We start from the raw sequence: 12,006 nt of genomic DNA on the forward strand, positions 1-12,006 counted from the left end.
GAACAGAATAACCTGTTTTCCCCCCATACTCTTCAGACCACTGGGGCCCTTTTCCTAGATACTGTGGCCAGAAAGATGGTGTATTTCTTGGGTTTTTAACTGCTGTTGGTACTGCCATGAAGTTCTGCAGCTGGGGCTGCCTTCAAGGCAGGGCTGGGAAAGAAAAGAGAGGGAGAGTAAAAGGAAAAAAAAGGGGAGGGCTTCCCTCCACACCAACACCTCTCAGCAGTCCCTCTTCCTGGTCCTCTGCTAGAAGGACAGGGTTTCTTTTGAAGTTTTTGCTGCCCTCTCTCCTCTTGCTATTGTTTACTCTTAATAGTCTTCAGGTAGTTGTATTTTGTGTGTTTTGTCCAGAGTTTTTGTCATAATCAATGTGTGATTGAGACTATAGTGGGTTTACTCCACCTTGGCCAGCACCAGAAGTCCCCATCATTCTTTTTATTTTTTTTTTAATTTATTTTATTTATTTATTTTTGTCTGCATTGGGTCTTCTTTGCCGCGTGCGGGCTTTCTCCAGTTGTGGTGAGCGAGGGCTACTCTTGGTTACGGCGCACAGGCCTCCCATTGCGGTGGCCTCTCTCCTTGCGGAGCACGGGCTCTAGGCGTGCGGGCTTCAGTAGTTGTGGCACATGGGCTCAGTCGCTCCACGGCATGTGGGATCTTCCCGCAGCAGGGCTCGAACCCATGTCCCCTGCATTGGCAGGCGGACTCCTAACCACTGCGCCACCAGGGAAGCCCTCCCATCATTCTTTTTAAAAAGTAAAATGTTAATATTCCACTTTATTAAATTTTGAGGTAGCTCGACCATGATGTTAGTTTTAAACTAAGCTATCTCCAAATTTTCCTCATCTCTCTCTATACTGATAAGTCACATCACTTTAGTTTCTGCTACTTTATCTTTTTCTCCCTCCACCCTTTTCCACTCTTTCTTTATTGTACATCAAACCAACTTTTCTCCAAACTTTGAAAAAGTTTATTTACATGTAACTACAGGCTATGGTTTAGTTCTTCTGTGAACCTTATAATTATGATAATTAACGTATTTTTTCAGAGCTCAGTGTACCATGTTAACTAAGTGCTCTGACACTTTAATAAGCATTATTAAATACGAATTAATGTAAAAAGGAACCTCTCACATACTCTTCTGTGTTTATAGCTCTAAACTCACTGGCCTTAGATGATTATTAGCGTTCATGTGAGAAAACCATCTTTCTATAGAAACAGAAGGTTTTTTTTTTTTTGGCGGTACGCAGGCCTCTCACTGTTGTGGCCTCCCCTGTTGCGGAGCACAGGCTCAGCGGCCATGGCTCACGGGCCCAAGCCCGTGGGATCTTCCCAGACTGGGGCACGAACCCGTGTCCCCTGCATCGGCAGGCGGACTCTCAACCACTGCACCACCAGGGAAGCGCTAGAAACAGAAGTTTTGAGAACATAGTTTATTGAGTACTGCAGTCCTTGTTTACTGTGGAGCTAATGTTTGAAACCACCATAATTCTTTGGAACATGAGAATTGATATGTTTAGGAAGGCAGACTCTTGGTCAAAGACCTAAATATAAATGTGATGTGCTCATAACTGGATGATCATTGAAACTGTTGTGGTCAGAAATAGTTCAGTATAGATTATCCCACTTATTTCTCCAAGAATGCCGTGTGTCAGGTTCTTTAGAGAGATACAGTTATCATTTTATGGCTTTCTCTGTCATTTTGCTCTGCATTTAAAGTAGAGTGTTAAATCTGCTATTATATTTAATTAACTTTTATCCTATCATTCATTAATAAAAATGGAGCTCTTTAAGGCTCTTGTTATACTTTACTTTCAGGATTCTGAAACATGGATGATCCTGGACTAATACAACCTATCTCATCTACCTCTTATTCTGTCTGCTAAAATGTCTCGTCTCTGCTTTTTCCCTGCCCCTTCCTCTCCCTTCACCCCCAGCATTGTTTTATTGTTCAGTATTGTATCTGACCAGATAATCAGGCCAACTATTTCATATAAGATGTTTAAAAATAAATCTCCCAAATTAATTCCATCTAATGTGCAACTGTGTTCCTAAACATTCAGTGAGCACTTAACCACATACCAGGTATTGTGTGAATATATTGCCTGATCATCACAGCAACCCTCTGAGGTGGATACTATTTTGTAGATGAGGCTTTTGAGCCACAAAGAGGTTAAATAATTTGCCCAAGGAACTCAGCCAGTAAGTGTCAGGACCAGGATTTGAAACACAGCCTGTCTTACTTGGAAGACTACACTTTTTTTTTTTTCTTAACATCTTTATTGGAGTATAATTGCTTTACAATGATGTGTTAGTTTCTGTGAAGCCTACACTTTTAATGACACTCTGCTACATGGTGGACTTTGTAAGGAATTTCACATTACCAAAACACTATTTATCTGCTAAAGAAATCTGTTTCCTACCTTGTAATGAGATTCTTGTCTTTCAGAAACACGGTAGTATTTTGATAAAAGATTCACTAACATCCCTTTAAAATGTCAGCTTTATACATTTGACTATGGTCAGTTTTCTGTTTTACATCAGAAACAGAATGCATCATTATTAAGAGCTACACCACCCTATTACTGAAAACACGTCAAGTGTAAAGAACTGTCTGTCTTTGCCAGAAAAAGATAAGTATATAGTAAAAATCTGTGAAGGTTATAAGGTGTGAGTAGAAGTTAAGAAATTTAAAACAACCAGTGAAGGCCAAAAATACAAAACTGAAAACTGGGGATCACCTCAAAAAAAACAACAAAAAAAACAAATTACCTGAAGGTTTGAATCTTAGAATGCTTTGTTCTTTGTACATGTTAATCTGAAGAAGAAGTTCCAACAAATCTGTTCAAAGGGTAAATTGATTCTATTATATTAAATTTAACGTATGTGTCTGTGTCATAGAAAGGCTACATACTATACTGATGGAACTTACTGGAAGGACTCCTATATGAATATCTAGGGAAAGAATTAAGCCCATAATGATTTGCTGAACACTCTGTTAGTGGCACGAGAAATATATGTCTGATGAGCAATATCCAATGATAATACTGGGTTTATATACTCTGCAGTGGGGAATGTGATGTGGAACATGTCTCAGCATGTGAATTACCAACCAGTGCCCTGAGTAAAACAGACACAACGATAACAACCTGAAAGTTCTTTTGAGAATGAGTAACACATGTCCACAACGTAATGTATTTTAATTAAATAGCTTGGTTTTTAAAAAAATTTTATTTTATTGAAGTATAGTTGATTTACAATGTGATGTTAATTTCTGCTGTGCGGCAGAGTGATTCAGTTATACATATATATACATTCTTTTTCATATTCTTTTCCATTATAGTTTATTATAGGATATTGAATATAGTTCCCTGTGCTATACAGGAGGACCTTGTTGTTTATCCATTCTATTTATAGTAGTTTGCATCTGCTAATCCCAAACTCCCAATCCATCCCTTGCTCACCCCCCTCCACCTTGGCAACCACAAATCTGTTCTCTATGTCTGTGAGTCTGTTTCTGTTTCGTAGATAAGTTCATTTGTGTCATATTGTAGATTCCACATGTAAGTGATATCATATGGTATTTGTCTTTCTCTTTCTGACTCACTTCACTTAGTATGATACTCTCTAGGTCATCCATGTTGCTACAAATGGCATTATTTCATTCTTTTTATGGCTGAGTAGTATTCCATTGTATATATACACTACATCTTCTTTATCCATTCATCTGTTGATGGACATGTAGGTTGTTTCCATGTCTTGGCTACTGTAAATAGTAAATAGCTGGGTTTTGAGATCTCAGTTTTTGCTAGGTTGAGTTTCATGTCCTAGAGTAGAAGGAAGGATGGATGTGTTAATACTGAATATCTGGATCCCATTACTAATCTGTTTATGTACTAATAAGATCATGGGATTATCACTCACTTTGAAAAGTTTTTTTTGTTTTGTTTTGGCTAATGCTTGCAAATAAAACCAATAATGCCTACCATTCATTGTATATAATCCAGTAAATATTTCATGTTTTTATATAAAGTTAAATTCCACTTAAGTATAAGTATTCAGGTCTTTTATGGAAAGCTTCAATCAACAGCACACTTATTTCAAGCCATATATATATGTATGTGAACACGTATATATATATATATAAAATAATGTTGCTGACATTTTGCTTATTTGCCACAATTTTACATAAAATTAGGTGTTAACGCCTTCAAAATGGGAACATCAGGAAATTATGTACTTGTATCAGTGAATGCTCAAAAAATGTTGGAACTCTTTCTTTAATTTACCTCCAGAGTATGCAGCACACTTAGATGAGAATCATCAGTGGCAGCAGAATTTTCCTTGAAAGTAGTTTAGGTTTAGAGAAATGTACAGCTTATTCAATGCCAATCTGTTTGATAAGATAGGTGACCTGTTTATTCAATATTATTTTAGATCAAAAGCTGGTGATACTAGAAAATATGACAGTTTTATTGTGATTCATAAACGTGACTCTGAATGCTGTACCAAGAGTTCCAAAATTATTTAGATAAAGAAAGCATTGTTAGGATAAGATATAGAAGGATCTTATACTCATTTAAATTTAAAAATTCTGATATAGTTATACCTTATGAAGGGAAATAATTTCGGCCACCCTTTGAAAGTTGTAATTAGGCTTGACATTTAGTTTCAGAACTATGGACACCTGAAAATTAATTATCTTTAAAAATTATTATGCAACTGTTCACAAATAATAGTATGACTAACACCCTTTAATAAGGTGTTAACCCACCTTTGTACCTAAGCTCGCTTTAGCATGACCTTTCACCTAATTTAGCATGTACATCTGTTACCTATTAAGTCTGGATTTATAAAGAAGCATGTGCATAATTACCTTAAAACATACAACTAAAAGGTTGTATTTTATTTCCATTTAAAAAAATCTTTTTGCTTAGGAAGTCATTAATTGCATAACTTTTGAGATGAAATGCCACATAAAAAAAATATAGAAGTGAAGGCCATTTTTTTGCCTTCAACATCAATTTGTTGAGTATCTACTCAATTTATGGCCTTATATTGATTGTTATCCGTTCATAGATACACAATATAGCCCTGCCTTCAAGAATTCACAGCTGATGGAAAATGAATAAATTAACAGTCAGTGACAGCAGGGGTTGGCAAACTTTTTCTGTAAAGGGCCAGATAGTAAATATTTTAGGCTTTGTGGGCCATATGGTTTCTGTTGCAGTTACTCAACTCTGCTGTCATAGCATGAAAGCAACCACAGACAGTCCATGAACAAATGAGCATGGCTGTGTTCCAGTGCAAATTTTATTTACAGAGCTAGGCATGAGCCTCTGTCCTGCAGTTTGCTGCTGTCTGAATTATGTTATAGTCATATAAAATCTATGGTAGACACGTACTACTACTCTGTGTGTACATGACTAGAGGAGGACACAGAAAATCTCAAGGAGGAAGGGACTTATGAGCTGAGTTTTGAAAGACAAGGTGTTATCCAGGAGAAGCAGCATGGAAGGCCCATGGATTCATTAACTCCTGCAGAGTCTAAGCAGAGGCAGAGACAGGAGCCCGTTTTGTTAAATATTTAGTGGGTACCTTATGAAAAGATAATCATTCAAATCCTTTCCAATAGCATCTTTCTAAATAGTGTTGAAAATTGTAGTTAGCAAAATTCTATGACTGACTTCACATGTGTAGTTTCTTTACATCTATAAATATGAAGAATTGGTTTTGTATGTTAAAACAGAAGCATACCAAAAATTGCCTTGTCTTTAGAGAAAGTCAATTGTTTTACTTCGTTTATTTATTTTACATTCTTGAGGCCATGCTAAGCTATCCTCCCAGCACACAAAGACCTACTTGAAAAGTAGTGAGTTCTGCCATCTCAGTATTGGTCATCAGGGTACTGCATTTTGAGTTTATTAACTTTTTATTGAAATATTGCATACAAAAAAGTATACGTCATACATACAAGAAAGTACACATATTGGCAGTATATAGCTCAATGATTTTTCACAAACTGAACACCCTCCTTTTACCATGAGGCTACATTTTAATTGTCCAACACTACTGATCAAAATTCTTAGATTGCTTCTCTCATAAACTTAATTATTTTTCATCTCTGAGCTTTCAGTAAGTTCTCTAGCTTAAAATCCTTACTGCTAACAATAATTTTGCTTGCATGAAGGACAGGGTAGGCACATTCTGTCTGCCCACCTTTTCCTCCTAGACCTGTCTAGCGTTCAGTTCTCTTTAATTGATCACTGCAGCGTAGGCTTCTGATTTCCAGGAAATACCTTTTATTCCAAAACCATCCATTTCTTCCTCTGAAAGTCTCTCTTTACCTCCAGCAGTGCTTCCAAACTGAAGGTAGCAACTCTGGATCTTGAAATAAATTTAATAAGTTGGACTTGTGACTGGCATTTAAGAAGAGCACAAAGGAGGGACAAGACAGATGAAGAAATAGAATAGTGCGTTGTAACCATTGTAAGGATAAGTATTATTTTTTGCAAATTTTTATTTAGTTTTTCATCTATGTGTATGTTTACTAGATCATGATGTAAAATTTATTTTTTACTAGGGATCATGTCCTTAAAAGTTTAAAAAACATTGTCATAAGTCTCATGTCAGCAATTTCAAAAACTGCTTAACATTAGCACCATTAACATTAACTGCTGATACTCGTAGAACTTGTTTAAATTAATAAAATGGAAATTGGGGGGCTGGAGGAAGTTTTTTTCTGCCTGTCTCTTGGAGGAGCACTCCGTCTCATTTTAAGATGCCAGTGTAACTCAAACAGAGATGTTACAAGAAAAAATATTGCAGACAGATATCCCTCATGAATGTAGTTGGCACAGTGCTTTACCAAATATTAGCAAATTGAATACAGCAATATATAGACAGGATAATACATTTTGACCAATTGGAGTCTATCCTAGGAATGCAAATCAGGGGTTGGATTAATATCCAAAAACCATTTTAATTTATTATCTTAATCGAATAAAGTAGAAAAACCATTTGATCATCCTTAACAGGTACAGAAAAGCATAAACATTTGACAGAATTAAACTCCTAATTCTCAGCAAACTAGGAAAGAACTTCCTTACTGAGAAAGGGTATATTTGAAAAACCTACAGGTAAGATGCCTAACACTGGGAACAAAACATGGCTGTCTCCTCTCAACCACTTGTACTTAACATTGTACTTGGGGTCTTGGCCAGACGCAAGTCTGAAGTAAGGCCAGAAAAAGAAAGAAAAGGCGTAAAGATTGGCAAGAAGTAAAACTATCTGTTTGCAGATGACATGATCACCTATGTAAAAATGGTTAAAAATTTAAAGCCTCACAATATCAAATGTTGACAATGGAATGGAGCAACTAGTACTCTCAAACATTGCTGTTGGGTTTGTAAAATAGTACAGCCACTTCGGAGAACAGTTTGACAGTTCTTTTTTATAACGTTAAACATACATACACCTGTCAGTTCTGATCCTAGGTATTTACCCAAGGGAAAAGAAAATGTGTATCCACAGAAAGACTTGCACCTGAATGCTCATAGCAGCTTTATTTATAATGGACCAAAATTGGAAATTACCTAAATGGCTATCAACAGCTGAACGGATAAACAAGTTGTGATATGTCCATACAATGGAACACTACTCAACAAAAAAGAGGACCAAACTACATGCAAAGCTTAGATAAATCTCAAAATGTTATGCTGAACAAAAGAATCCTTATGCAAAAGAGGATATATTGCATAATTCCATTTATATGAAATCCTAGATCAGGGAAAACTCTGGGGACAAAAAGCTCTTCAGTGCCTGCTTGGGACCAAGAGTGACATATTGACTCCAGGGACGCACAAGACAACTTTTCTGATATTTTCAAGTACTGTTCCATATCTTGACCTTGGTGGTAGTTACTAGAGTTTTTACATTTGTGAGTTATACCTCAATAAAGTTGATTTAAAAAAAAGAGAGAGATTTAGACATTTTAAAACAAGTAAATGCAATCACTATTAGGGAAAAAAAATCTTAAGATTAAAAAATTACTTTGGGAAGGTGAAAAAGTTTTAGAGATGGATGATGGTTGTAGAATGATGTGAGTGTACTTAAAGCCACAGAATTGTATGCTTAAAAATGGTTAAAATGGTAAGTAAATTTTATGTAATGTGTATTTTACCACATTTTTTAAAAGTTAAAAAAAAGGTGTGTAAATAAACAAAAAATCTTTCAAGAATTAGAAAAATACATGAGTTTTTATTATCTTAAGATGGTATGTGCTTTGTGCTTCTCAAAAATGACTTTTAAAGAATTAAGGCAGGCTCTAAAACATTGCAACAGACTTATGTAATTTCTTTGGTCAAAGATTAAAATGCTTAATCTAATTACAAGCAAGAAATGTGTTTAGTATGTTAGCCTGTATTTATGAAACACAGCAAAGATCAGGATTCTGGCCTTGAAGTGTTTATGTTTTGAGTGTCAAATACGTGAGTATAATAAACTAGCAGTATTACTTAGCCAGGTGTCATTTACTGTAATTCAGAGTATCCTGACAATCATATTTCTAGAACAGTCATCTTTCTAGAACAGTCATCTTTCTAGAAGGAAATGTCTCTTTTAAACTGCTCTGCCCTTTTGGTTTCTAATTAGTGATTGTCCCCTGAGATTTTTAAAGCTAAAAGTGTTTTATACTCAGTTTGCCCTTTATTTGCAATTTTTATATCAACCTAAGTGTAAAACTAGATAAATTTGATTGTAATTATTTTCACTGTTACTGTTCTTCATTTGCCTATTTTCATCAAAATAAACCTTACTGTAGTTTCTGGTGAGATTGGTGTGAATTTCTCTAGCCCGAAAGGAAGATTTGGGGATGCTATCCCTTGGGAATATGACTGCTTTCTTGGTGATTTGCTTCCACTTCCTAGGTTTTGGGAATAATAGGCAGTTAAAAGCTCTGCATGCCAAAAGCAGAGGACCCTTGGAAATTTTTTTATCATGAACTTTAAGTTAAGGGAGTTTATGATTGGCTAGATTATAACACAGGAAGTGAATGTCTTTGCAGTAAAATCTGTAGAGCTTGAAATACAAAAGAATGGAAGCTTCTACATGAAGATGTTTTGAGGGGGAAAACACATTTTCTCTTTATGGTTCATTCTGTTCTAGGGAAACACCACCAAGCGAGTCAAACACAGAATGTGATTGCGTCAGACAAAGCAGAAATACCGGTTGCCCATGAACATGAGCACAGCCATGACCACACACAGCTCCATGCCTACATCGGTGTTTCCCTCGTACTGGGCTTTGTTTTCATGTTGCTGGTGGACCAGATTGGCAGCTCCCATGTGCATTCTACTGATGGTAAGTAGCTCCAAGGTTTTCTGGGCAGTGCAAAACATTTGCATTTTAGGTGATCACCAATGATTGAATAATTCAGTATGTATCAGTGGCCTTATTTAGTGCTAAAACTTTCTCAGGTTCTGGTGAACACTTCATTCATTTGAGAAAGCTAGTGGGTTGTGACATGTGGCACAAGGGAGTGTTTATTATATTATTACCCTGGTTATTTTAAAGCTCATTTGATGGAGGTCTAGGGCAGAAGTTCTTAACCCTTTTTGTGCCATGGAGCCTTTCAGCAGTCAGCAGTCTAAAGCCTGTGGACTTTAGATCAAATCAAAATTCCACTGAGATGCCATTTCTCACCTGTCAGATAGGCAAAAATTCAAAACCTTGGCAGTATACTCTGTTGGCAAAGCTGTGAAGAAACAGGCACTCTCATCTATTGCTGTGGGTGTGCATAGTGGTACAGCCCCTGTAGTGGAGAATTTACCCTTCAACCCCAAAATCGCACTTCTAGGAATCTGTTCTGATGAATCAGCTCCAGTATGAAAATACATATGCACAAGACTAATCAGCGCAGCATTGTTTATCATTGTAAAAACCCTTCAATGTCCAGTCATGCAGATTGGTTGAGTGTAGTGTGGTGTGTCCATGTAATGGAGTTCTATGTAGCTGTGAAATAGAATAGGGAATCAGATCTCTGTGAACCAATATGGAGAGATTTCCAGGAAATACTGTTAAGCGGGAAAAAAAAAAGCAAAAATAAGTTATTGTACATCATATATTATGTTTTGTGTAAAAAAGAAGGGGAAACAAGTATACGTGTATATATTTGCCTATCTTTACAAAAAGGAAACATATGAAGGATCAGCTAGAAAACAAAGTTGATTACTTGTAGGAGTGAGGGCATGGGTGGGATAAGGTAGAAGGGTTTTGGGAGGGCATGACACTTCCCCGGGCATGCCTTTTTGATATAGTTTTAACTTTGGGAAATATGTTAATATTTTCCATATTCAAAATATAAAATGAAATCAGCAAAGGATGGGGGAGCTAACTGAAACAGATGAACTATACTTCAAATGAATAACACAGTTACACTGAAGGGGATGCAGAAAAAACTAATTCAAGTAACTTACGAATGTAGTATTTGACTATATACCTTTAGTGGTGAGTAGAGTTGGGGAAGAAGCGTAAACAGTACTGAACTCTTTTTAATAGGCTTTGCTTTTTGTAATGGTGTGGGCAAAACAGTTCTGAAACTAGTTTAGATACGTTACAAGATTGAGCAAATGAGTAAATGTGTCGCTGTTGGTGGAACCAGAGCCCTCACTGAGGAAGAAGGGACATGCAAATAGGGAATGAGGGAAAGCAAGAAAGAACCCCTACAGGGATGGGTTGGAATCGGAGCTCTTGGAATCATGATTTCTAAAACGTATATGTGTATGTGTGCATATACATGTGTGTCTATGTATACATGTATGTATGTCTTAGTTCTGTGTGCAGAGAGGGCCAAGAAGTAAAGACACCCCACTAGCAATGAGCATATCAGGGCTCTTCAGAGAAATGGCTGATTCTAGGACAGGACAGGGTAAGGATAAAATGAGCTTGGAACATCTAGTGCTCAAAGAAGATGGAAACATGTCACAGGATATAGGAACCAGCTTGAAGGGGCTTCTCTTGGCCAGATCTCAGACAGTTTGTGCACCAAGATAATTAAGAACAGCAATAAAGCGTAAATCATTGAAAAAATGGGAATCAATGGGCACATCCACATGGGAGAAAGATAAAAGGAGAAGGGAGGGCATTTGGTTCCAGCAGAAGCTAAATTCCAGTTGGTAAATGTGCAAGCAGTTGGAGTTGGACAATCATCTTTGCAACCTTCATAGTAAAAATTGGCTCAGGCCAGAATCATCAATGAATGTTAAATCTAGGGGGTATATTTTGATTTGCTTATTAGTTACAAGGGAAAAAAAAGTAACTAAATGAAGAAATCGGACAATACCTTGATCAGATGATCAAAATTAATGTCACTGGTATTCTGCTTTCAGTGTGGGCAGAATGTTCCTACCAGACCAGCCTCTGTACAGATAACTGTAAACTTTGGACAGAATTTTGGAAACCACTATCGGAAGACATTGGAGAGTGAGTGACCTAAAGGAGGCAAATTCTGGAAGGGAGTCTACACTTGGAACCTATTTTTACTACTTTTAGTTCCTATTTTTACTGCTTTTAGCAGTCAGTGCCTATGGGGTAACTAACTGATAGAAGACAGTCTTTCTGGCCTAAGGAACTGGAGGACAGAGTTCAAGCTACCCAGCCCCTGGAAAGTGAGGGGAGAATCTTAGAAAGGAGAGAGACAGAGAAACTCAGCCCCAAATTCTATGTATAAACTGCCCAAGTCTCTGGCTAAGCCCTGAACCATGCTTTCTTGGGCAGACTCTAGACAGCTCAGCTAAATGTAAAAGAACTAAACTGAGATTTAGGCAGCTGCCCAGAAGACAGAGTTTGCAGTTTGAGCCAAATCCAGTTATGTAAAGCAAAGCAAAAAATCAACACTCTTTGGAGGAATATAATAGAATCCATAGTATCCACAAGATAACATTTACAATATCCAATATATAATCCAGAATTCACACCACCAGTGAGCAGCAGATGTTCATCCTG

General features: G+C 36.9%; 1 protein-coding gene across 4 annotated transcripts in view; it reads left to right on the plus strand.

Moving 5' to 3' along the window:
- The window catches only part of SLC39A9 (solute carrier family 39 member 9), a 48,941-nt gene that overhangs the window by 25,776 nt on the left and 11,159 nt on the right, over positions 1-12,006 (plus strand). For 3 of the 4 annotated variants that reach the window (XM_030855350.2, XM_030855352.2, XM_060294946.1), the window contains one exon: positions 9,169-9,363. In XM_030855350.2, the coding sequence (XP_030711210.1) occupies positions 9,169-9,363 (195 nt within the window). Of the gene's footprint in view, positions 1-6,352; positions 6,493-9,168; positions 9,364-12,006 lie in introns of those variants that run through there. The other variant, XM_060294945.2, reaches the window with a different exon arrangement.

Source organism: Globicephala melas, chromosome 2 (assembly GCF_963455315.2).
Source record: "Globicephala melas chromosome 2, mGloMel1.2, whole genome shotgun sequence".
Lineage (NCBI taxonomy): Eukaryota > Metazoa > Chordata > Mammalia > Artiodactyla > Delphinidae > Globicephala > Globicephala melas.